This window comes from Aotus nancymaae, unplaced genomic scaffold (assembly GCF_030222135.1).
Source record: "Aotus nancymaae isolate 86718 unplaced genomic scaffold, 86718_ANA_hifiasm-v0.15.2.pri h1tg000108l, whole genome shotgun sequence".
NCBI lineage: Eukaryota > Metazoa > Chordata > Mammalia > Primates > Aotidae > Aotus > Aotus nancymaae.
Window position 1 is genome coordinate 12,082,813 of NW_026988523.1, and position 27,400 is coordinate 12,110,212.

The 27,400-nt window shown below is 39.6% G+C and overlaps 2 protein-coding genes across 4 annotated transcripts in view; both read right to left on the bottom strand.

Moving 5' to 3' along the window:
- Window positions 1-1,917: 1,917 nt before the first annotated feature.
- Window positions 1,918-27,400, bottom strand: part of LOC105711737 (torsin-1A-interacting protein 2) — a 36,748-nt gene continuing 11,265 nt past the window's right edge. For 2 of the 3 annotated variants that reach the window (XM_064370689.1, XM_012444604.3), the window contains exons 2-5: window positions 14,229-14,408; window positions 12,222-12,737; window positions 8,800-8,901; window positions 1,918-8,119 (exon numbers count right to left, since the gene is read on the bottom strand). In XM_064370689.1, the coding sequence (XP_064226759.1) occupies window positions 7,362-8,119; window positions 8,800-8,901; window positions 12,222-12,737; window positions 14,229-14,262 (1,410 nt within the window). In that variant the 5' untranslated portion in view covers window positions 14,263-14,408 and the 3' untranslated portion in view covers window positions 1,918-7,361. Of the gene's footprint in view, window positions 8,120-8,799; window positions 8,902-12,221; window positions 12,738-14,228; window positions 14,409-27,302; window positions 27,394-27,400 lie in introns of those variants that run through there. The other variant, XM_064370688.1, reaches the window with a different exon arrangement.
- LOC105711738 (torsin-1A-interacting protein 2) lies at window positions 24,632-27,309 on the bottom strand. Its single transcript, XM_012444605.3, has one exon. It carries the CDS (start codon window positions 27,040-27,042, stop codon window positions 26,647-26,649), a length of 396 nt encoding a protein of 131 aa, XP_012300028.1. The 5' UTR covers window positions 27,043-27,309; the 3' UTR covers window positions 24,632-26,646.

Here is a 27,400-nt window from a genome sequence, read left to right on the forward strand (position 1 = left end):
GTAGAGGCAGTGTTTCACCATGTTGGCCAGGCTAGTCTTGAACTCCTGATCTCGTAATCCACCTGCCTTGGCCTCCCAGAGTGCTGGGATTACAGGCATGAGCCACCGCATCTGGCCTTTTTTCTTTTTTTTTAAGACAGGGTCTCAGTCACCCAGGCTGGAGTGCAGTGGTGCAATCATGGCTCACTGCAGCCTCCACCTCCCCAGGGTCAGATGATCCTCCCACCTCAGCCTCCTGAGTAGCTGGGACTTGCAGGCATGTGCCACCACATCCAGCTAATTTTTGCATTTTTTATAGAGACAGAGTTTTACCATGTTAGCCAGGCTGGTGTTGAACTCCTAGGCTCAAGGGATCCATAAACCTCAGCCTCCCAAAGTGCTGGGTTGACTGGCGTGAGCCACCGCACCCGGCTAGTGTCTCATTTTTAGTGTGTGTATGGGGGCCTTCTGTGAGCTCTAAAGTCACATGGTGGTGTCACATAGAGCTCTAAAGACACATAGAGCTCTAAAGCTCTATACCACATGGGCGGATTCCACAGTAACGAGTGCCCTGAACATATACATAATAGCATCTGCCTACTCATTTCCTTTTCTTAAAGTAGATAATACCTTGGCCCAATATTTTCTCAGTTTAGCTTGATGAAGGTGCTTCTGTACCAAACATTCTATGACTCGAATTGCAGCTTCAGACTGGAAATCAGTTTGATTGGATCCTGTTTAAAATTACAATTCCTACAGCAACTAAATAATTCACAGCCACTCACTCCCTTATTAATCAGTACTGAGGCCTGTCTTAGTGTACAGTAGAACACTAAGTATGTAGTATACTCTAGTGGTGAGTTTATGCATTAAGAAAATCTATTGCTACTAATCTAGTGTTGATGTTTGTGGAATGAGTATTAGGAAATTCTGCGTACTTTGCCTTCAGGTTCATCCTATCAGTTGACTTTAGCTCCTTTCACTGAAAGCTCATATGTTAAGATATGCTGACTCCCTAAGTTCCTATTTTTCGAAACTGCAAAAACAAGTCTTTCAGATTTTCAAAATTTGATTCAGATTTGTTAGAAAACTATTCTATAAAATGTGTTAAGACCTTTGGTGTTAGTTCGGTATGAAGGGGGGGTGGGAAGCTGGGAGAAGGTGGGTGTGGGGCTGAGATGAGTATTCAGGTGCTTCTGCTCTGTAATTCTGGTTTGGCAACATTTTAAGGCAGAATTTCTGAACACACCCCCACCTCCCCCACTCCCAACACACAAGATGAGGGATGTCCACGCTTAAAAAACAAATTCACAGGCTGGGCATGGTGGCTCCAGCCTGTAATCCCAGCACGTTGGAAGGCAGAGGCAGGCAGATCACCTGAGCTCTGGGGTTTGAAACCAGCCTGGGCAACATGGTGAAACCCCATCTCTACTAAAAATACAAAAATTTAGCCTGGCATGGTGGTGTGCACCTGTAGTCCCAGCTACTCGGGAGACTAAGACAGGGGAATTGCTTGAGCCTGGGAGGCGGAGGTTGCAGTGAGGAGAGATCGCACCATTGCACTCCAGCCTGGTGACAGAGTGAGACCTTGTCTCAGCGCCTCTCTCTCTCTCACCAGCATACCATGGGGTAGCAGCAATTCCCAGGGGTCTGCTTACAATCCCAACGTTTCTCCCATACTCAGGAAAGCCTCCTTAAATAGAAATAGCACTGGAAGAATGCTACCCGAGAGCTACAGCAGATTCTAGGCAGAGTCTGCCCTATACCAACTTCACTGATGGCTGCAAATACCACCCGACAACCCTCACAGGCTTTTCTAGCTCCTCAGCCTACTGCCAAATGAGGGCAGGTTCCTTTCCCACCATTTATCACACATGGCCATTTCTATAAACTTGCTATTTTGGGATGTTTAATCAAGAATCAGTCAGCTGAAAAAAATTAAGGAGATTTATTCTTTATTCTGAGTAATGACCAGACAACTAATCTGAATAAGGCACATTCATCAGAATCCATAAGAAACAAATGCAAAAGCATTCCCCGTTACACAGAAAGGGAGTGCAGAGAAGTGGGACATTAATATTGGCAAAGCCCACATATTTTTTGTTAAGTACAAATAAGCAAAATGCAACTGGGTTTGAAAGTCAACATGCTGTATCTTTTATGACAGGAAAGGCAAATAGGTTTAAATTTCCTGTGCTCTCTGATGAACCAGGAGCAACTGCCTGGAGCTTTGTGTTTATGTGACCTTAGGTTTGGTGGGAGCACAGGGAGTAGGGCTGTGACTGCCTGGGGCCTGGTTAACTCTGCCCCATGCAATGTGACCCAGCCTGTTGCTTCCCAAGTCCAAAATGTTCTTTTTGGTTCATGTAACTCCTCTTAGCCAAAGGCAGATTTAGTTTATAAGCCTCAAAGAGGAAAAGTGGGAAACTATTTCACAAAATAAGAACCAATTTATGGGCTTTTCAAGACATCAAGCGGACACAGATAATGCAGATAATACTGGAAGGAAAGGCACTGAAGACTAAGTTATTTGCCTCTTTGCAGATTAGGTTGTGTTCTCAGGCCATTTGGATTGGTCCATAGAGATACAGAAGTTATAGTGCAGTTTATTAGCTAGAAATGAATTTTAACAGCCCCATCTGGGTCTGAATGAGGCAAATTTAGGCCCATATCATTAGGTATTTCACAACTTAGCACCCAAATTTTAACATAAATTTACAAAAATAAGGCTTAAGTCATCTGGAGAAACTGTTTACAGATATCTTAACTTTATTTAGCTCTCTCTGGAATTAACCTCTTTGCAAATAATATTATTCAGCCAAGCATTTGCCATAAAGATAAGCATCAGCTTTCCCATTGGACAAGTGATAGTGTTCAAGCTACTTGAATTGTGAAAAACAAAAAACTCCCAGGACTTCTCAACAAATAAATTTTAAAATGAAATGTGCTCAGATGGGTAAACAAGATATTAAAATGGAGGCTGACACTGATCTACATATTCAACCTGAAACACACGTTCAAACAACGCTTCTGTAAAGTGATCTATTATTGGCTTTACAAAGATGTACTGGTTTATGTTCACAATTATGTTTTATTTTCAAATGATAAAGGAAAGGCTTCATGTTGCTATTTGAAAGTACTTCTCAACTAGCCAGGCATGGTGGCGTGTGCCTGTGGTTCCTGAAGTAGGAGGATCATCCCCTTGAGGTTCCAGGCTGCAGTGAGCCATGATTGTGCCACTGCACTATAGCCTGGGTGACAGAGCAAGACCCTGTCTTTAAAACAAAATGAAAGTACTTCTCTGCAAGTAAGATTTATGAATATAATCTTTATTCCCATTAAATAAATGATGGCCCTAATCAGCTAGTATTTATTATTTTCTATTTAACATTCATTTTTGAAGAGCCAGAGACCTGCCTATGTGGCATAAAGTTTGGATGGATATATGTGAATGCAGTGCTGGTGAAGATCATCTGATTCTTATTATAACTTTCACGTGCCCTATTTGTTATATTTTAACATCACTGCTCATTGTGCTTCCTGTCTTTAATAGATAAAAGTATAAGTCAACCAATCAAAAGTTGTTTAGGCTGGACACGGTGGCTCATGCCTGTAATCCCAACACTTTGGGACTCTGAGTTGGGGGTGGATCACTTGAGGTCAGGAGTTCGAGACCAGCCTGGTCAACATGGGGAAACCCCGTCTCTGCCAAAAATACAAAAATTAGCTGGGCGTGGTGGCGGGCGCCTGTAATCCAGCTACTTGGGAAGCTGAGGCAGAAGAACTGCTTGAACCCAGGAGGCGGAAGTTGCAGCAGTGAGCCGAGATCGCAGCACTGCACTCCAGCCTGGGTGACAAGAGCCAAACTCCATCTCAAAAAAAAAAAAAAAAAAAAAAAACCATTTAAAAACCATCTCAGCAGTTAGCACTATTTAGTTGAGTCATTAGCTGAGAGAATGGTGGGTCACTAACCACCATAAACTTGGAGGCTTCCAAATGAAATGTACTAAAATTGCTTTATTCATTGCTTTTAAAAATAGAAATATTTAAAATAGAAATATGAAACAAATTAGCATTACTATTTTAGTGATTAGAACCCCTTGGAACTTTTCGGCCAAACCCTGAAAACTAACAAAAAACCTAAAATTTACCCTAAGGGAAGAAAAACCTCAAGTCCAGAGACAGTTTCTGATTCCACCATTTGGTTCTACAATTCTGGGATTACTCAAGAAGTAATTTATACTAATATACAGTGTAATGAAAGTTATTCCGGAACGTAATTAAATGGCAATGTTTAGGTATCAGGTATGATATTGTATGCCCACAAATCATTTTTCTAAGTCAAATAAGCAAATTATGACAAAAACAGAAGATGAATTACTAGACACAGATGAAAATCTGAAACCTTAAAAAAAGTAAAAAATAGAAGCGAAATTAACCTGAGAACACATTAGAGAATAAATTTGAATTATCTGTCCACTTATAAAATATAGTATACTTTAAAAATAGTCATTTTAGTCATGAGAAGACCCAGCGCTAATATACTGCTTCTTTTAAAAATGATTTTTGAGGCCGGACGCAGTGTCTCATGCCTATAATCCTAGCACTTTGGGAGACCAAGGTGGGTGGATCAGTTGGGGCCAGAAGTTTGAGACAAGACTGGACAACATAGCGAAACCTCATCTCTACTAAAAATACAAATATTAGCCAGCCATGGTGATGCGCGCCTGTAATCTCAGCTACTCAGGAGGCTGAGGCATAAGAATCACTTGAACCCAGTAGGCGTGGGCTGCAGTGAGCTGAGATTGCGCCACTGCATTCCAGCCTGGGTGATGGAACAAGACCTTCTCTCACCAAAAAAAAAAAAAAAAAGTTTGACGTTGGGTACTTTGAGCCACATCTATAATCCAAGCACTTTAGGAGGCCGAGGTGGGAGGGTCACTTGAGGCCAGGAGTTCAAGACCAGCCTGAGCAACACAGTGAGACCCTGTCCCTATACAAAATAGAGTGGTGTGGCAGTGTGCACTTGTAGTCCCAGCTACTCAGGAGGCTAAGGTGGAGGATTGCTTGAGCCCAGGAGTTTAAAGCTACAGTGAGCTATGATCATGCCACTGCACTCCAGCCTGGGAGTCAGAAATAGTGGATAGAAAACTGACAGCACTCTAAATTGGTTGCACTATATATGGAAGGAAAGTGTTTCTAAAAAGGCTAAATAAGTAAAAAAAAAAAAAAAAACATTGTGACTTAGAAATTTATTTTTCTAAATTATTTTGAAAGGAAATGATGGAAAACCATATTCAACTGAATGAAGAAACAAGAATATGCATCACACTGGTTCCTTTATAGATCTGAGGTAGCACAGGTCAGCAGGCCAATATGACAGTTCTACAAGGCAACACTGGTTCTGTGGATGTAATGCTAGCATCTAAGATCTAGAAAGACAAAAAAAAAATTTGGTATACAGATTTTCCTTCAATTTCCTCTGCTTTCATATTGGATTGACATTGATTTACATTCACCATGCTTTCACTTTTTGCTCAGGTCTTTCCCAAATCTCTTGGAAGATGCCTTCAAAGTCCCAAATGCAAATTCTTCCTTCAGGTATGCCCCTACACTCAATTGAGCAATTACTCAAGTATAATTTTTTTTAGGTATCAGTAAAGACCCCTCTATCTTCTTAGTGTTTCCTAAAATCTTCCCATACTTTAATCATGACTTCTTAGATATATACATACGATCTCATACAACAGAGAGGCCAAAACCCAGTTCAAACATTCCAGGATTATAATAGTCCATATAATAGAACAGACCCTTTGTTAGGTCAAGATCATTTTACTAGAGTTCCGCTTTCAGAGCTCAAATGCTAGTTAACTACTGTCTCCATACACACTGTTTTCAGTCTTTCTTACAATCACAGAACATGGTCCAACAATCAGTATTGACTGTCAAAACCTGAGAATTACCTACCATTTCTGCTTCCTCTCATTAAGTATACCATCTCTTGCATTTCCCTAATTTTTAACCTAATGGTACTTCTATAACTAGTTGGTCAAGAAAGAGCTGCATTATATAATGTTCCGTCACTGCATAGAAATAAACTGTTTGGTAAAGTTATGCCAAGTGTTCATATAAAATTTACTATTAAATTGGTTCAAAAATAAATTTTAAAAATAAAAATGATATTAAAAATCTGTTCTGCTGAAAGAGCCTACAAACTCTCACCCTAGAGAAGTATAAAATTCCATGCAGAGGAGACAGAAATGACAATTAACAGAAATGAACAAAAGCATCAGAAACATGCTAGTAATTGCTAGCTTATACATTCTGCTGTTCATGTACAGATCTTTATCATTCATAAATAATGTATCTATACAATAATCCTGTATTTCAGCTTCCTACTCATAAGATTTAATACATTCCTTTTTTTTTACATATTTCCTATCTTCTAAGATGTTTTCTCACTTAATCAATGGTTTTCGAACTTCATTATCGGTGAAACTCTTTGTTGCAATGAAATCTCATAGAGAACCCCAACATATCAAACAGTTAAAAGCAGAACTGCTCTGATGCAAAGGGGAAGGGTGCCAGTAGACACAGTTTGAAAATCACTGCTGTAAATTGTTCAAGAAAAGCTGAAGTAAAGATATAAACAACTGGAAGTTCTTCATTTCCAATGATTATAGACCCCAATTTCCCCATTGGTTCTCATTTTTAAGAAAGTTTTTTGAGTACAGCTGCTTATACCTCAGCTCAATGGAATAAAAGCACAGTGTCTTACATGTAGTATTTAGGTATGTACTTAATGGTTTGAATTCTTATTTCCTTTTTTTATACTACCCAAAACTGTAAAATTAATATAAGATGTAATCCCGTAACTTTAGATTATTAAAGTGATGTTTGAAAATATTCAACATGTGATGATAGAAAAATTTTCTCAAAATTATCATTGCTTCATAATTGTAATTGCTTTAGTCCAAGTCTAAACACTATTCAAAAGGCTCTTCAAAGTCTCACTCAAAAAACAATAAAAAAAAATCACTGCGTAGTTACCCTAACAAGTCAGAGTATCTCCTGTGCAATGGTGCTATATTTTAGAATTTTTAAAAAAATTCTCATATAGATCATCCTATATTTCAAACCTGATTTGGTTCAAAAGGCAAAGAAAAGAAGGTAGGTTAATTTTTACCTTTGTCAAGGCTTAGATTAGAAAGATTTTACAAGGAGTGAAAAATAAAAAACTTGTTTCTAAAATAAGCTCATTTGTGTTTTTCAGGCTATTTCCTCAATCTATTTTATCAACTTCCTTCCATATAAATGGAAGGCCTTTAAACAGACTTTTTCATAAACCTATATACCTTCTGGAACCAACTCTGTGCTTAGCTTTAGAAAAGGCACCCCTGTTCTTCTATGCTCCTCACTGGCTGGACCGGCAGTACCAGGTGTGAAATTCGGCTCCACAGCCCACTCAATTTGTCTGAGTCCATGTGGTTGAAAGAGCTGGGTGTGTCAGAGTTGGTAAACTTGGACCAGAGTAAATCTCTCACTTTTTCTTCAGTTTCCCTCGGGCCTACACTTGCTTCTAATGTTTCCTCCTCTAGCAGAACAGTGAGGACCAGGGCCACATCTTTAAAGGCAGCATTCTCATGATCACAATACTTGTAGAAGATCAGAGTGGAGCCGGCAGGAAAGGATTCGAAGTGGTGGACCACAGCAGCCTTCTGGCCATTCTCAAACCCAGAGCTTAGCTCCAGGTCAACCAACAGCTTGACTGTATCACTGTCCTGCCAGGTTCTTCCGGCCCCATCAATCTGAACGGGAGAGACTTTCTGGGAAGAGGTGTAAGCATCAGCAACATGGTGGCTCAGGCACTTCAGGGTCTCTCTTCCCTCCCGAGCTGCTGTAAATATGATGGTGGCTGGCTCAGTAGGGTTGGAAGCATTGAGGTGCTTCTGGAGAAACTTCCGTCCTCTCTGCCACAGGAAGGAACTCTGGCCCGGAAATTTATCTTTCAATTGGCTAAACTGGGCCAAAAAGGCCTCCAAAGCTGGATTTTGGGGCATTTGCTGGGCTGGAGAGGAATAGTAGCTATTCACAGAAGTTACCACAACAGCCCCAACCAGGAGGCCAAGAAAGACAAGGCCTGTCAAAAGAATGAGAAAAGAACAGAAAATTACAGAGAACATAAGTCAGAAACAAAGCCTGTGGTCAGTTGAAGTGAGGCAGAGATACCGTCAGGTTTCACTAGGAGCAGTACATTTCTTTTGCATAAATTGTTTAAACTTTCACTCGACCAGAAGTACCTTTTCTCTATTCTCTTCTTAGATTTAATTATTTGAAGATATAATATCTTTGTTAAAAGATAAAAGCTTCATGTAAGAGTTAAGTATCAGTAAAAAATTTTTAAAAATAAATAAAAGGTAAAAGTTGAGTCTATGTATTTGCTGTTACAACTAATGATGTAATTTAGACATGAGTGATCAAGATTTTCTTCCATCTTCTCAAGGAACCTACACCTATAACTGATCATTTTTTTAAGAGTCATAACTTTAAAATGACTAGTTAGAAAGGCAGTTTTTGTTTCTTGTTTAGGAAAAGTTTTCCTACTGTGGGAATTTCCATTTTGTTAAGCACACCAAAATATCAGCCAGCACCCTTAAGGGAAAAATCCCTAAAATTCTATTGTTCTATTTTACTATGACTTACTACCAGTCATTAAATAAGTATATATAAACACAATGTTAAAACTGTTTAAATCTGCTAGTTTTCTATGCATTTCCTGAATGTGAATCAACACCGCGGTAAAACCAGGTTTGTTCTTACCATAGTTCTGAATACTCTTTTTATTAGTCTTTCTCATGGTGTCCCGTGCATTCTCTTTAATTTCTTCCAGCTTTTGTGTTTGTTGTGGATGACTTCCAGCTTCTGGAGAAGGGAGGAGGAATCATATTATTTTTAGGCAGTAAACTAATGACAGTATGTATACCTTTATAACTCTCATCAAACCAAAGAATGATTTGACTAAAAAGATTTACATACCTTGGCCAGGCACGGTGGCTCATGCCTGTAATCCCAGCAGTTTGGGAGTCCAAGGTGGGTGGATCACTTGGGGTCAGGAGTTCGAGACCAGCCTGGCCAACAAGGTGAAACCCTGTCTCTACTAAAAATACAAAAATTATCCGGGAATGGTGGCAGCCACCTGTAATCCCAGCTACTCAGGAGGCTGAGGCAGGAGAATCGCTTGAACCTGGGAGACGGAAGCTGCAGTGAGCAGAGATCACACCATTGCACTCTGGCCTGAGGGACAGAGCGAGACTCCATCTCAAAAAAGAAAAACCAAAAAAACAAAAACCCAAAGTTAACACTTTTCCTGTCTTTTCTTTAAGACTATTACTTTTATTCTACTTAGAAGAATAAAATGAAATGCTGTGAAATTCATTCAAGGATAATGTTGCTATATTCACAATTCCTCATTGCCTCTTACATCAGAGACAAAGAAAAAGACACTTAAATACTGTGGCCAAACTTACCTAAAACGTGATTCAATAAAATGTATAAAATTAAGAAGGGATTTAAGAAACCTTGGCTGTACACAAGATTCAACATCACAGGGTAATTGTGCTCTAATTCCAGTGTTCAAGTTTTACATGGTTCCTCAAGACCCCGAATATAAAAATAACAGAGGCACTAAATTCTGAGATAGGAGATATTACTGTACAGTTGCAAAACAGCTTACAAAAGCAAATTTGAAACTCTTAGTGAAGGAGATATACAAAGCGAGGAATAGAAGGTGAAGAAAATTCCTGAAATACGTAAAAACCCATGTGTAGGGTAGGCACACCAAGCCTAAAATATGTGGGTGAAAAGAAGGGCAACACTTTACAGCACTCTAAGCTAAATCACACTAGAATTGAAATTTGTGCTTAACCCTGGCCAGGTACTTCTATTAGCGCAGATGAGTAGGATCCTCTTCAATTATAAAGGATTGTTCATATCACCCCAAAAAGTAGGTTCTTAAAATATCATATCACGGAATTTAAGAACTGAAAGGATCTATAATGGCTACCTACTCCAGCCCCACTACTTAACCTACCATGAAAAAAGATCCAGGAATATTAAAGGTCTTGCCCAAGGTCACATAAAGAGATACAGTTGAGATTAAAACAAGGTTTCTCATCTCCTAGAGTATATATATGTATATACATATATATACACACACACACATATATATACATATATATAAAACCTCATTCAACTATATTAAGTTGCTTTCCATCCATATACTGCATTTCTTTTTTTAAAGACAGGGTCTCACTCTCTCAACAAGGCTGGAGTGCAGTGGCAAAATTTTGGCTCACCACAGCTTTGACCTCCCAGGGTCAAGCAATCCTCCCACCTCAGCCTCCTGAGAACTACAAGTGTACACAGCTGCTTTTGTATTTTTTGTAAAGATGGGTTTTTGCCATGTTGCCCAGGCTGGTCTTGAACTCCTGGCCTCGAGCGATCCACCCATTTTGGCCTCCCAAAGTGCTGGGATCACAGGAGTGAGCCACTCTGTTTGGTCTAAACTGGATTTTTTTTTTTTTTTTTTGAGATGGAGTCTTGCTGTTGCCAGTCTGGAGTGAAGTGGCATGATCTTGGCTCACTGCAGCCTCCAGCCTCCAGTTCAAGAGATTCTCCTGCCTCAGCCTTGCGAGTAGCTGGGACTACAGGCGTGTGCCACCACGCCTGGCTAATTTTTGTATTTTTAGTAGAGATGGGGTTTCACCATGTTGGCCAGGATGGTCTCAATCTCTTGACCTCACGATCCACCCGCCTCGGCCTCCCAAAGTGCTGGGATTACAGGTGTGAGCCACCACACCCAGCCTAAACTGGATTTTTTAAACAATATTTTTTCTCCAGGCGCGGTGGCTCACTCCTGTAATCCCGACACTTTGGGAGGCTGAGGCCGGCAGATCACGAGGTCAGAAGTTCAAGACCAGCCTGACCAACATGATGAAACCCCGCCTCTACTAAAAAATACAAAAATATTAGCTGGGCGTGGTGGCATATGCCTATAATCCCAGCTACTCAGGAGGCTCAGGCAGGAGAATCACTTGAACTTAGGAGACAGAGGATGCAGTAAGCAGAGATCGTGCCACTATACTCCATCCTGGGTGACAGAGTGAGACTCCAGCTAAAAAAAACAAAAAACAAAACAAAACATTATTTTTTCTACTTACAGTGAATGTGCCTAACAGTGAATTCTTTTTTAAAGAGATGGGGTCTCACTACATGGCCCAGGTGCTTTAGCTAGAATGCAGAGGTCATTCACAAGGGTGGTCATTGCACACTGCAGGCTCAAACTCCTGGGCTCAAGCAGTCCTCCCACCTCAGCATCCCAAGTAACTGGGACTAGAGGCTTATGCAATTGTACCCGGCGCATACGCAACTGCACTGGCAAATGGGCATTTCAGACTGAGCTCTTCTAAGTGCTTATAAAATACAAATCCAAGTAGACAATCACAGAAGGTGAGAGCTAGAAGAATCCTTAGATATCATCTCGTCTAACTTCCTTGTTTTACAAATGGGAAACTGAAGCACCAGGAAGTGAAGAGACTTTCCCAAGGTCACCCAAGTTAGCAAGTGGTAGGGCCACAACTAGAATTCACACCTCCTGAGTTCCATTTAAGGATTTAGCACACTGCAATGCTTACCTTCATAAGGGAAGACACGCTTGTTTCTCTTAGCATATAGGCAGACAAAATCAGGTATAGAGAAACTAACTGACTTAAAGTCCTATAAAACTGAAACGTGACTGAGTTAAGGATACTGTCCCATTAATGCTCATTTTCAAATATACCCATCTCTTGATAGATGAAACATTTACTTTCCCAAAAAGTAAAAGATTTCAAAAATTGTACGTCAAAATATTCTCATAAGAAATAAAAAGCCAAAAGTGAATTTTATAAAAGTCACGCCCCTTTTTGTCATATCACATTAACAGTTAAAAAAAACCTTGCTTAGAAATGCAGTTTATGTGTAGGAAGCAACTTAATATAGTGGAATAAGTTAGCCTAGATGAGAAACCTCATTCTAAAATCAACTCAGTCGTATGGCTTTGTGCAAGCGTAGGCAGGGCTCCAAGGCCTTAATCCTATGAAAGATAGGCAAAAGTTCTCTGGAAAGAAGGCCTCTGAATTCTGCTGTGTTCTCAGTCAACAGAGCCATACAAAATAGGGGAGTAGTTCAGAGGGTTCTCTTACCGGGGGCCAGCAGTCGTCTCCTCAGTGTATCCTCGCCCTCTTGCCCTGCACTGGAATGACCAGGACTCTGGGCCTCTTGGGAGTCTGTAGCAGGTGGTTCCTGAGATGCTCCCATTCCGTCACTCACTTCCGTAGGGAGGGCTGCAGAGCTGCTCCCTAAGTGTGCGTCTGCTCGTCCTAACTTGTCACTTGGAGAATGGCTGGGATCTGGATCCAAGGGTTCTTCACTCAGACTTTCTGAAGGGAGGTGATGCCCTTTTTCACCATCCAGAAAACTCCGGTTGTTCTCATGTTCTATTTGATCCTTTGGATGTTTCCCCACATTTGCTTCATCTGGACTTTCTGATTTATTACCTGTATCTACACTTTCTGGACCTACTGTCTCTACCTCTTGGTGGCCTTTGCTAAGACCAGCGGCAGAGTGTAGGGTCTGAGCTTCTTCAGCAGTACTTGCTATGATTGTGGTCTCTTGTGCCTGAGAATTTGATGGATCATTTTCCAAATCCTTTTGAGAGTCTATTGAGATAAAAATTTATAATTCTTATTGGAAAAAATTCCCCATAAATTCATATGTTAACAGTATCTCTGTTTAATAATAATATTTATATAGATTTTCATGGTTTACAAGACACTCTTCCTAAACATTATTTCTGTTGGCTCCCACTAAAGGTGATTTAAACAACAACAAAAACTTAACATGTCAATAAATCTAAAATAACACTAATATAAAACAATTCGTATGACCAACAGATTGTTAGAACCAACTTTTGGTTATATTAAATAGATCTTCTTCCCTAATGAAAGGCAATGCTCATCAATGGTAGCTAAAACCTTATGCAAAAGGCTGATGGGAACTTTTATAGTGGATGAGCCAGACTGACAACTGCTGAACCCAGTGACCAATGTTCACATCATGAAAACGGGGAAACCCAAGCAGACATCATTCACCTCCTAATACAACGCAGTAGGAAGTATTCTTGCCAAGCAACTGAACTGAAATCTGATCAAGCTTCTAGAGCTACCAGTTTCCAAGAAATATAGGGATAGAGGAATATATTAAATTATGCTTCAAAAATATAATCAGCAAAATGCAGGATGGGAGAAATTCCAAAAGACATTTCTTTAATAACAGTAAGAAATTAAAATAAATGGCAAGAAAAAGGGAAAAAAGGAGTCTCTTAACTTACTGATTAAGAGACTTAAGAGACCATCAACCAAATACAATATGTGAACCACAATGTCTAGATCCAGTTTCAAATAAGCCAATCATTAAAGAAATATTTATGACACAGTCAGCAATAACTGAATGCCAGATATTTGATGACACTAAGGAATTATAATTCATCTTTTTAGGTGTGATAAAGGTATTGTAATTACATTTTTTACAAAGAATCATTATTGGCTGGGTGCAGTGGCTCACACCTGTAATCCCAGCACTTTACGAGGCTGAGGTGGGCAGATCATGAGGTCAGGAGTTCGAGACCAGCCTGGTCAATGTGGTGAAACCCTGTCTCTACTAATAATACAAAAATTAGCCGGGAGTGGTGGCACATGCCTGTAGTCCCAGCTACTCAGGAGGCTGAGGCAGAAGAATCGCTTAAACCCAGGAGGCAGAGGTTGCAGTGAGCTGAGATTGCACCATTGCACTCCAGCCTGGGTGACAGAAAAAAAAAATAAAAGAAAATCCCTTCTAAATATAGCACATCATGGGATATATATAACTCTAAAGATTTGTTTACCATCATCTTTTAAAGAAGCATTGTATTTTTCCATTACTATAAGTCCCTACTATTGGAGTCTCTAAAACATTTATCTTCCTTATAATTAGGGTCTCACATTATGGTAAAGTTCAGTAAATCTGAAAGAATAAGTATAATCAAAGCAAATGAATCCACTGAATTAGCTTTTTACTTTAAAACTTCAGATTTCGGTCATCAGAGATTTTCTCTCTCTGCACACCCTGGTTTCCTACAGCAGCACCTTCAGTGCTGGACAAATCAGTCTTACCCTCTTGAGGCTCCCTAAGTCCGCTGTCGGCCATGTTTGTGTTCTCTCTCTCCAGAGCTGGGGGGATACTTTTTCTAGTGCTTGGTTTTCCTTGTGAAGATGTCTTGTTTTCTTCTTGGTCCAAGTCCCAACAGACTCATGCTTCCCGTGGACCCAGGAAATAAGGCATATATACAGTGACTAAAACAAAATGAAAAAAATTAAACGACTTTTTATCCATACAAAGGAGAAATGCAAATATCAGCTTTATTTATTAAATATGTTTAGTTTGAGTAACATTTCCTCTCTGAAACTTTTTTTATGAAGAAAACTTCCTTTCATGAGAATCACACTCCAAATCCTAGACTATTAAAAAAAAGCTCCAGATTATTACTCTTTCATCAATGTCATAATCTCCTAATACATTCCAGCACAGTTGAAAGAGTATAAAAAGTAAGACCAAGTGACCAGAATCTTCAAGAGAATAGCTTGAATTAAAATAAAAAATAAATCTAAGAGTAGAAATTTAAGTCACTGCTGAAACAATCACTGCAGATTTCCTGGAGGCCTTCAATTTCTGTCCCAGATGCTTTTCTCATAGTCTGCCTATCAGAAGGTTTCACTTATATTAAAAAGTAACAACACAGGAGGTTCCCACAAACTGAGATGGCCGCTTTGAGGCACCGCTACACATCTGGAGTGACTTTGGTTTTCTCGAAGTATTCTTTTGTAAAACATGGAGAGAGATATCCCTTCATACAATGCCTTTTTATGCAATGCTCAAAGACAGATAAAGAAAATTACTAAGTGTTATACAAAAGGAATCAAAATCATTTTATAAGCAATAAAACTTAATCATATTTTATAGTTAATTCTTATTTTTTGTCAAAAACAAATTGATCAGTAAAGTTACTTAACAGTCATTGCCTATAAAAATGAGAGTAATGATATCTATGAGGCTTAAATACAAAAATATTTATGAAAAAACTTTGTGAAGTGTTAAGAGCTTTTTGACAGCCTAGTTGGAAGGCTAGCCAACTGGCTGTCTTTGTGTCTTACTCAGCACTCTTTTGTAAAATTTAATTTTACAGATTAAAAACTTCAATCCCCAATGCCTGCAAGGTGCCTAATGTATAATAAGAACTCCATATTTTAATTTAAAAGCACGTGAAAAAAATAAATGAATGTATAAATAAAGAATGATGCCATACAAAAACTGGAAGGAAAGAGAAGAGTTAGGGACAGACCCTTCTTTCTGCCGGTGTAAACACTTAGCAAAGTGTCTCAGATTCGGAGGGTTCCTTGTCACCTCTTTTATGTTCTTCAAGCTCTTGGGATTGTGCTTTCAAGCCATCATATGTTGCAGTGAAGGTTTCTCTGCTATCCTAGCTCATGATAGAAAAGTCCCCAGTACTTTTCAAGTTTTGTTAAAAAATTTTTCCCTGCCAGCCAAAACCAAGAAAATAGGTTAAAAGTTTCCTATGTACAAGTAACAAAAATTTTCAAAAGCAAAGATGCTACTCACAATAACCATAAGGAATCTGAAATAAAAACTAAAAGATATCTAGTAATAAACCTAACAAGAGATATGCAAGATCTTTAGACAGTGGTGAATTTTATGGTTTGTAAATTATGCCTCAATAAAGCTGTTTCTTTAAAACACAACTTTAGAGAGAAAAATACAAAACTTCATTGAAGTATATAAAAAAGCGATAACAGAAAAATGTATCACACATAGACAATAAGACTCAAAACCATTGATGTCAATTTTCTCCAAATTAATCTACAAAAGTATGCAATTTGAAACAAAATCTCAAGTTTTTTTCTATTATTATTGTTGGTTTATAGTAAAATGGAAAAGCTGATCCTAAAATTCACAAAGAGCAGCAAAGGATCAACAAGAGTCAGCATAATTCTGAAGAAGTGGGGCAATCTTTACCAGCTATCAAAACTTCTTTAAACCTAAAGTAGGCTGGGCACAGTGGCTCACTGTGTGTATTCTCTGAACTTTGGGAGGCCAAGGTGGGCAGATCACCTGAGGATCAGGAGTTTGAGACCAGCCTGGCCAACATGGTGAAACTCCGTCTCTACTAAAAATACAAAAATTAGCCGGGCGTGGTGGCACATGCCTGTAATCCCAACTACTCAGGAGGCTGAGGCAGAAGAATCATTTGAACCCAGGAAATGGAGGTTGCAGTGAGCCAAGATCATACCACTGCACTCCAGCCTGGGTGACAGAGCAAGACTCTGTATTTAAAATATATATATATAGTTTGGGAACAACTGACTATTCAAATAGAGGGAAAATTAGATTTCTGTCTCCTACCTCATACAAAAATTAAGTCCAGATTAAAGACCTAAATATAAAAAGCAAAACTTTTAAACTTTGAGAAGAAAATATCAAATATCTTTATAACTGCAAGGGTTTCTTAAGGTATACAATACACAAACCAGAAAGGAAAATTTCACAAATGTGACTCCATTACAAAATTTTTAATTTTTACACAAGATAACGAAATTAAAAGTCTGACTAGAAAAATATCTGCAACACATACAACCAGTAAGGAATTAAAATCGAGAACACATAAAGAATTCCACAAATCAGTAAAAGACAAATAATGCTATGAAAAAGTAAGTGAAAGGGATGAACAAGCAGTTCAACAAAGAGGAAATATAAAAACCTAATGAATATGCAAAAAGAGTAGTCAAGGAAATACAAAAAATAATGGTGAGATAACATTTCACACCAGCAGACTGGTAAAAAGCTAAGTCAGGCAGTATCAAATGTTGATGAGGATTTAGAGATACAGAGAGCTCTTAAACCCTAATGTCAATGAAGTAAACTGCTACTACAACTTTAGAGAGAAATATGGCAAGGAAAATTAAGGCACACATATTCTACAAATCAGCAACTCCATTTTTAGATGCATAATAGAGAAACTCATTCATATGTCCCAAAACGTCCATTGCTGTATTGTTTAAAATGAGGAAAAATGAGAAAATCTAAATGTTCATTAATAAGAAAGTGGGTTTAAAAAATTGTGTCATATTCTTACAATGTAATATTATATACAGCAATTAAAATGAATTAGATTATCTTTAAAAGTTGAAAAATTACAGCACTGAAGCACTTATGACCAGGCACAGTGCCTCACACCTGTAATACCAGCACTTTGACAGGCCAAGGCAGACAGATGGGTGGAGCTTAGGAGTTCAAGACAAGCCTCGGACAGGCATGGTGGCTCATGCCTGTAATGCCAGCACTTTGGGAGGCCGAGGTGGGTGGATCACGAGGTCAGGAGATCGAGACCATCCTAACCAACACAGTGAAACCCCCATCTCTTCTAAAAATATTAAAAAATTAGCCAGGCATGGTGGCATGTGCCTGTAGTCCCAGCTACTCAAGAGGGTGAGGCAGAAGAATTGCTTGAACCCGGGAGGCAGAGGTTGCAGTGAGCCGAGATCGTCCCAGCCTGGGCAACAGAGAGAGACTCCATCTCAAACAAAAACAAAAACAAAAACAAAAAAAAACCCAGCCTGGACAACATGGTGACACCCTGTCTTTACAAAACAATATACAAAAACTAGCCAGGCGTGGTGGTGCATACCTGTAGTCCCAGCTGCTGAGGTAGGAGGATCACTTGAGCCCTGGAGGCAGAGGTTGCAGTGAGCCAAGATTGTGCCATTGCAAGCCAGCCTGGGCTACAGAGCAAAACTCTGTCTCAAAAAAAAAAAAAAAAGTTTCACATCTTTACTGAGGTGGTGGTTCCCTTTGTTATCAAACTTAAAATTGTATGTGGCATAGATTGTCCTCAATAAACTTTATTGCAAACAAAGAGAGCTGAAGGCTTTTCAAAAATATATTACTTGGTAACTAGGTTGCAGTCCAAAAGAATCTGCAAAGGCACCACCACAGGTATTTCTATAATCTTATAAATGCTTGACATACACCATTCCTGTCACAAAGCACACACAGACCCTATAGCCCACTTTATTCAGACCTTTTGTAATGTATCATCACTGTTCAGTGTTGAAATAGCATTCCCTCACAGTGCAAGTGGGACAAACAAGAAGTTCTTGACAAATCCTCAGAAAAGGTCACATTGCAGGGTATCTGAGAGGTCTGGAGGCCACTGTTCCAGTGGCAGGTCAATCTTTTTTTTTTTTCCCAAGACAATGCCTCAGCCTTCGTAGCTGGGACTATAGGTGTGCATGCCATGCCCAGCTAATTTCTGTTATTTTTCGCATAAACAGGGTCTCACCATGTGGCCAGGCTGGTTTCCAACTCCTGGCCTCAAATGATCGCCCACCTTAGCCTCACAAAATGCTGGGATTACAGGCATGAGCCACTGCGCCCAGCCAGGCAGGTCAATCTTTTGAACGGTATCTGATCCCTATCAGGGTATGTGTTCATTAGGAACCTCTGGACTGCATAATGGAAGTGAGGCAGAGCCTCATCCTGATGGAAAATGGGGTAGCTGGAGACTTGCTATAGCTATAGGGAAAACCACTCCATAAGCATGCTGAAAAATAGGTACTTTTGATAGTATCTTCTACAACAAGGAACTGATGAGACCTGTGTGCTTCATACGGCAATGAAAGACATTTACTCTGGGTGAATCCCTTGCAAGTTCAATTGTGACATGTTGGTGTTCAGTGCTCTATACATGGAGGTGATAATTTTCATATTTCTACTTAAATAAAATGTAGCCTCATCACTGACAGTCATTTCCACTTCCCTGTGACCCTGAAATCTGCAGCAAAACTTGCATCATTTTGCTTTGTCTCCATCAGGGCTTGTAACAGGTTAAGTCTGTAAGGTTTTGTTCTCCATTTATGAAGAACCTACTAGATGGTCGGCTGAGGGATGCCTTGCTTAATTTCTATCTCCTGGGACTTCTCTAGGAGGGACACAGATTTGCCTCACTGCTTCTTCTGTAAATGTGGCTACTCTGTGCTGTCTTTTAAGATGTATCCTTTTCTGCTTCATCTCACTGTAAAATGTTAAATGCTTTGACTACCTGGTAGGTGCCATTGTGTGGTATACCAAATGACTCTTGCACTGAAGTTGCATAACCAGGTCTAGAAGACTCCAACATACAAAATTAAGTGCTATAAGGCTAACTACAATTCAATACCTATTACATGTTTATAAATAAATGTGGACCAGGCATGGTGGCTCATGCATGTAAGCCAGGATGTTACAATTCTGCTATGAAAACATATAACATATAAAGCATACAAAACAACTATAAAAGCTACTATTTATTGAGTGCCTTCTTTGTGTCAGGCAGCATTCAAAGCTCTTTATGGATTAACTCATTTAATCTTCACAACACTTTAGGAGGCCAAGGCAGGAGGATTGCTTGAGTCCAGAAGTTTGGGATCAGCTTGGGCAACATAATGAGACGATGTCTCTATAAAAAAAAAATTTAAAAGTAGCCAGGCATGGTATCACATGCCTGTAATCCCAGCTACTCAGGAGGCTAAGGAGGACGATCCCTTGAGCCCAGGAGTTCAAGGCTGCAGGGAGCTAAGATCACGCCAGTGCAATCCAGCCTGAGTGACCCTGTCTCAGAAGAAAAAACAAACAAAATATCTATGTGTACATACATATATATGCGTGTATATGTATATATATTTGATACTAATGAAGGTTTGAAAGCATTCCATTTTTTGTTACTCTGTACATTATTTACATATATAATTTATAACAAAAAATAAATACATAAATGGAAAGGATACACATCAACTTCCATTTAGTGCTTGCTTCTGCAAGGAATACAAGAGGGTATCAACTGTACACATAAAGTTTCCTTAAAAAAAATTTTTTTTCTCTAATCATAGAAAAACATTCAAAAACAAAAATAAAAATAACAACTGAGATAAATGTGATAAAATGTTCATGTATTTTAGATCTGGGCACAGGTCTTGCTATATTATTCTCTGCACTTTTCTATATGTTTGATGTAGTTACTGTCTTTTTAAATGAGTAACAAATTAAGTCTCTGTAAAAAAAAATTAAGTATCAAAAGGCAAGGCCTGTAATAGAAACTCTCTGAACCTACATACAATGACTTTGTATCACAGAGGTACACTTCCACCACGGCCTCCTAGACATTCTGTCACAACCAGCTGGGAGGAGACAGGACATGGAAAAGCTGCCTCTGAGAACAAAATCAGAGCTGGGAGAGCAAAAGGACCTTACCTATCCTCCAACTGCATCCTGCAAACTGCTAGCATTGCCATAGGGACCAGTGAAAAAGAGAGGAGGGGATGGAGACCTGGGAAACACCTGGGGAGGGGCAAGGGGGATAGGTAGCAGGAAGCACTAAGACCGTTTTTTAAATGGAGAAGTAAATTACAAGTTTAGCAGCCAAGAAGAGCAAAAAAGAAATCAGCCATTCCAGCATGGTAGTTTAGATATAAATGCCATCATGAGAAATGTATGACAGTTGGGGTAGAATTAAGTATATATCTTTATTTATTTATTTATTTATTTTTCCTAAGACAGGGTTTCACCATGTTGGTCAGGCTGGTCTTGAACTCCCGACCTCAGGTGATCCGCCCGCCTTGGCCTCCAAAGCTTGGATTACAGGCATGAGCCACTACGCCCGGCCTATTATCTTTATTTTTAAACACAATTTTATTTTAGTGAATGATGCCATTTTTAGGCTCTAGGGATAAAAAGAAACTGATATATTGGCCCTGAAACAAGTTACAATCCTGCTGTGAAAAAGAATAACATATAAAGCATACACAACAGCTCTAAAAACTACTATTTATTGAGTGCCGTCTTTGTGCCAGGCATCATTCAAAGCACTTTATTAACTCATTTAATCTTCACAACAATCTTATGAGGTGCAAGCTATTAATATTCCTACTATTTTAGAGATGAGGAAACTGAGATACAGAAAGTTTAAGAACCTTATCCAAGAACATGTGACTACTGAGGGCAGTCAGGTTTTGAACTCAGGTAGTTTGGCTGTGGGACCTAATCATGACCCTTTGAAAAGCTTGCATGAAGCATATCACAAAGCACTGTTACTCTGGAATACTTAAATCTAGATTTGAATTGTGACTCTAGCACATATGACCTGACTGAATTTGTACATATCTTTCAATTTTTCTCTATTTCTTTTCTTTTTCCTTTTCAGGGACCTGTCACATCAGGAATCTGTTTATCTGTTGTGGAAAGCCTCAGGTGATCTAAGGTAGATATAGGAATTATATGTACCATAATTAAGATTATAAAATGAGTCTAAAAATTGTGACAAAAATCTGCTTTGGGTTATCCATCCCTCCAGGCCTTTTTTTTTTTTTTGAGACGGAGTTTTGCTCTTGTTACCCAGGCTGGAGTGCAGTGGCGCGATCTCGGCTCACTGCATCCTCTGCCTCTTGGGTTCAAGCAATTCTCCTGCCTCAGCCTCCCGAGTAGCTGGGACTACAGGCATGCGCCACCATGCCCAGCTAATTTTTGTATTTTTAGTAGAGACGGGGTTTCATCATGTTGACCAGGATGGTCTCGATCTCTTGACCTCATGATCCGCCTACCTCAGCCTCCCACAGTGCTGGGATTACAGGCGTGAGCCACCGCACCCGGCCGGGCCTTTTAATCTTTACAACAAAGACCATTTGACTTACACTACAGGCTCAACCTCAGTCCCAAAATCAATCTTGTCCTTCATCAGGAGAGATTTAAGAAGTTTTTTGTTTTCGTTTTTAGAGACAGGCCCTCACTGTTGCCCAGGCTGGAGGGCAGTAGTACCATCATAGCTCACTGCAGCCTCAAGCTCATAGCTCACTGAGGCTCAAGGGATCCTCCTACCTCAGCCTCCTAAGTAGCAGGGACTACAGGCACATGCCACTGCATCCAGCTAATTTTTTCTTCTTAAAAATTTTTTGTAGAGTTGGGGTCTCACTATGTTGCTCAGGCTTGTTTCGAACTCCTAGGCTCAAGCCATCCTCCTGCCTCAGCCTCCCAAAGTGCTGGGATCATAGGTGTGAGCTACCAGCCAATAAGTTTATAATAATTCAGCATCAGTTCAAACAATTGGCTTTCATCCCTGTTCTAAAACTAAGACTCAGCAGGCATGGTGGCTCTGGCCTATAATCCCAGCACTTTGGGAGGCCGAGGTGAGCGGGTCACTTGAAGCTCAGGAGCTTAAGACGAGTCTGGGCAACATCGTAATACTCCATCTTTGTGTATAATTTTTGTATGCAAAAATCAGCTGGGTGTGGTGGTGCAAGCCTGTAGTCACAGCTACTTAGGGGGCTGAAGTGGAAGGATCGCTTGAGCCCAGGAGGTCAAGACTGCTGTGAGCCATGATGGCGCCACTGCACTCCAGTCTGGGTGACAGAACAAGACCCTGTCTCAAAACAACAAAACAGTAAGTAAAAGACTCTACATTATTCCCCAGTTGTAACTTCTGCTTTTGCTTTCTTGCCTTATATCTTTCCTCATCCTAAAGATTTAGTATGTGCCATATGTTTGGTATATTATTGTATTTAAACCTCACAACCGGATGAAGTAGGTATTATTACACAACCTTTTTCACAGATGAAGAAACTAGATACAGAGAGGTTAAAATGCCCAAGGTCATTTAATAATGTCAGAATTAGAATACAAACCCAGCTGGCTGCAAGGCCATTATTTTGCCTCTATAAAAAGCAATTTTCAAGCTGTGTCCCCAAAATTCCATGGAGACTCAGGGTTGCCAGGGAGACAGGAGAGATGAAAGGGCTATGGTTCATCTCACTTTTACAGACAACTATGAATGTGGACTGCCACATATTCTTTGGATGCCATGGACTCATTTCTGCCTTCCTGTTTGCCTGGACTTCCTTCACCTGTAACTCAGAGATGAATCTTACCTCACTCACTCACATCCCCCAAAAGCCACCTCTTTGGTGGCTTTCCGGTCTGCCCTTGCATGTTTCCATTAACCCTTCCACTCCCAGGTTTACTGTAAAATAACAATAAGTAGTTATAATGGTCATTTTAGAAATGCTACCATAACATATAAGCAGTATTACCCATTCTTCCACGCTATAAAAATAGAGGCTAGTATGGCTCACATTCTTTAAAACACTGGGCAACCCTCCAAATCATTTGTCATTAGAATTAATTTTACCAACACAGCATTTATATTTTAATAAAATTCATTATTCACATCAACTATGGAGTATTCTAGAATAATCTGCGATATTTGAAGCCATACTAGAAAGATCTAAAGTGAAAAGCTGTGTTCAAAGCCCTCCTCAATTTTCTCCTTTGCTCAGTTTTATGAGCTCTACTACATGATGTTGGTTTCTGACCGCTTACCATATGACAGGTATGTGATAATGTTTTAAGGCAAAGGAACCTTCTTAATATTAAAATTAATACTTTTGATTCCTGTATATTCACATAGCTTATAATGACACCAAACAAAACTGTTTGTGAAGAGGACTGAAATAGTCCTGATTAGTTTAAATAATGAGAAAAATGTGGCTAAGTTATGACCTAAATTATCAACAGTGATCTTCAGTCTGACAGGAAACCTCTTTTTACATTACCAGCATTACCAAATAAATGGTACTCTGTTGCAGTACTATGAGTACTCTGCTCCCATCCTTTTAAGCCAGATAAGTAAACACTATGGATGTATTACTACAGCATTTCTCAAAGTGTGGTCCATAGAGCGCCTGCATCGGAATCTCCCAAGGTACTATTTCTATCTATCTTTTTTTTTTTTTTTAAAGAGACAGGGGTCTCACTATCTTGGCCCAGGCTGGTCTTGAACTCCTGGGCTCAAACAATCTTACTGCCTCAACCTCCCAAGTAGCTGTGATAAAAGGTACATGCCACTGCACCTGGCGTGAGGTGTTATTTATAGTAGCAGATTCCTGGGCCCTACAAGCAACCTGAGGAATCAAAATTTCTAAAACAGACCAAGAAATCTGCATTTATTTTTCAAATGAATGAGAAGTTATGTTTCCCAGGCTGGCCTCGAACGAATAGCCTCACCTCCTCAACCACCACCAGGACAACTGGCCTGAGCCACCGCAGCTCCCAGGAAATGTACATTTTTAAACAAGCTCTCCCAAGTTCTGCTTAGGTATTGATTTGAGAAATCAATGGTATAAATCCTTTTAATCTGATCTTACTATTTAATGGAGAGATTGGTTAAAACAGAAACAAAGACCTTTTCTCTATTTTGCTGATATTTAAATTTTCACATTTGTAGACTGTTCCTTAGTATATGTCCTTGTAACATAAGCATTTTCTAATAACTGAAAAAATTTAAGGGCCAATACTACTAATCATAGTATTATTCTCAAAAGCACTCTCTCAAAGTAAATTTTCACATTTTAGGAAGAGTTGTAGGATAGTGAAGTTCTTCATTAAACAGTTAGCAATAAACTAACTAGTCTTCACTCAATTTAGCAGTTAACATAGTTTATTCAGCAATATAACAGGAGAGAACCTCCATTGGAAGAGACATAAGGCAGATACAGGATGGATCTCTGGGGTACATTCTTCATACAGACTAACAAATACCTTTAGGTTTCACAACATGTGGCAAGTATGATTTGTTGCACACCAAAAACCATTCATTCCTCACTTTTTCCTTGCTAAAAGAGCCCTGGCCAGGCACAGTGACTCATGCCTGTAATCCCAGCACTGTGGGAGGCTGCAGCAGGTGGATCACCTGAGGTCAGGAGTTCGAGACCAGCGCGGCCAACATGGTGAAACCCCACCTCTACTAAAAACACAAAAACCAGCCAGGTGTGGTGGCGGGTGCCTGTAAGCCCAGCTACTCGGGAGGCTGAGGCAGGAGAATCGCTTGAACCTGGGAGGCGGAGGTTGCAATAAGCCAAGATTGTGCTGCTGCACTCCATCCTGGGCAAAAGAGCAAGACTCTGTCTCAAAAAAAAAAGAAAAAGAGCCCTGATTTCATTAATGGAGGCAATGTGCCCAACCCAGGCAATGCTAACCCTATTCCCCTTTGCCAAGCTTTCCCAGGCTCCCTTGTAAACTGGTACTTTCTAATGAGATGTAAGAAAAAAATCTGCTAGGGATTTTTGGAAAAGATTTGATTCCCAAATAAAAGACAGACTTGAAAGAAAGCTGTTTGCTCTTCACTTCCAGCTTTTTCTAGGGATTAAAAAGTCTGGTACAACAAGAAGTCATACTATATATGCATTGAGAAAAAAACCATAAGGACAAAAAGCAAACATGGGTCCTAGGCTGGATGAGGTGGCTCACACCTGTAATCCCAGCACCTTGGGAGGCCAAGGTGGGAGGATGGCTTGAGCCTAGGAGTTGGAGACCAGCCTAGGCCATACAGCAAGATTCTGTCACTACTTTTAAAAAAGGAAAAGCCAAAAAAAAAAAAAAAAAATCCCAAGCAGAAAGGACAGAAAGAAGTTGGGACCTTGATAATATTGTTGAGGTGATATAAAAGCACTAGATACCTTGATACCTGGCATGTTAAGTACAATTTAAAAATTATTCAGTGGCCTCTGAGATGCTTTCAACAGCTTTTTCTAAGTGGCTTAACCCCAATTCTGGGTCTATGATTTTCATGAACAATAGAAGTTCAGAATGTGGCCAATGTTCAGCAGGATCTTAGTTCTAAGAAGATGCTTCCCCTAGACTGTTCACAATATATATGAGGTCAGGCTTGATAATTTCTTTCGTCATACATCTCCTAGACAGGTACTTTTCCATTTCCAGGGGAGGATGCTGTAAATTCAGTCACGACAAAGACGAAACAGTCTTTTGTTTATGTAAAGCCAAGTAAGTACAGACAGGTGGCATTTCTGCATGTTTCTGCAAAACCTATGTAGGTGTTTCCTAATAGAATGTGATTTATCTGACAGTGACCAGTTATCAATAATGTCACAGCCACACTGAGGATGGGCCAAAGAGAGCCAATGATTAATAGATGGCTATATATGGATAAATTTTATCTATCTATCTATATATATCATCACTGACTAATGCATAAGAAGTGGAGTCTATAACAGTGTAACTTCATATTAAAATTCACTGGACTAATCTAGGATCCAGCTAAAACAAGGATGCTTTCCCACAAAAGTTATCATTAGAAATACCATTATGGAGCACATAGTATGAGACTTGCCCTCTAGGACTACCTTGTCATATGTCACTATTTAAGCTGCAGAAAGTTTTTTAGAAGTGGTAAGTTCCAAATCATTGTTTATAGGAAATATGGATTAGCCTCAGTCTAGATGGACAATCTGGCTGGAATACTGATTAAATTCATGGTGAGCAAAATATGTGTAGGCCACAGAAGCAGATCCAACAATTTAAGCAGTTCCCCCAAAGTAGTGACAATCTGGGTCAGATTTAGAAATGAATTATTTTTCCATCTTCTTTGGGCTAACCACACAAAAGCCTCTAGACTTGACAATTTTGACTATGACAGAGCTATTTGTTTTGGCCCAGCTTTTTGTTTAAGGTTTTATCTGTTCTGGTCAAGATTAACTGTAATGCTGGGTTAAAACCAGCTACTCGAGAGTCATGTATTCTTTTTCTAACCAGTGGAGGACCCAGAAGAAATGGATGGCAAGCTTTCTCAAAGGTCCATCTGGTGAGATTTTGGGGAGCCCACTCAAGTGGGAAAGACCAAGGAAGAACAAGGCTTCTATTAGCAGGATTATCGGGATAACACTCAGGGCAATAATCAGCTCTGTTAATACGGTCTAAGAATACCTGGTAACATTCATTTTCAACAAGTTCAGTTTGGTACAACCAGTGGCCTAGTTCTAAACTAGGGAACCACTGTTGTCCACAATCAGGGCAATGTGAATTATCGGAAAACATCTGGACCTAGAAAGACAACACAGACAGCAATGTAACAGCAAGAGGCAACAATGACAAAGAGAGACACCTAAACAACCAGTCCTAATACAGGTTTGGTTTACCAATTTCTTAGTTCAACCAATATTACTTGGAGAGCCAAATAAACTTGGTTTGCACCTCAGTGCAATTCTTCAAGATTTCGTTGTCTATTTTTCACTCAATTGCAACTCAGTCTCTGAACTCAGGGACCGATCCAGTTTATAATGTTATCAGTCACTTACTAGCAGTACAGATCTCAGGATAGCTCCTTCAAATCCCAGCTTCTCAAGAAGAGACAGGGCTCTAGTTTAAATTAGTTATATTTTTCTTATGCGTTATC

Coding starts and splice junctions, on each gene's coding strand:
- LOC105711738 (XM_012444605.3), bottom strand. CDS start 27,042: ATGTTTTCCGATAATTCACATTGCCCTGATTGTGGACAACAGTGGTTC.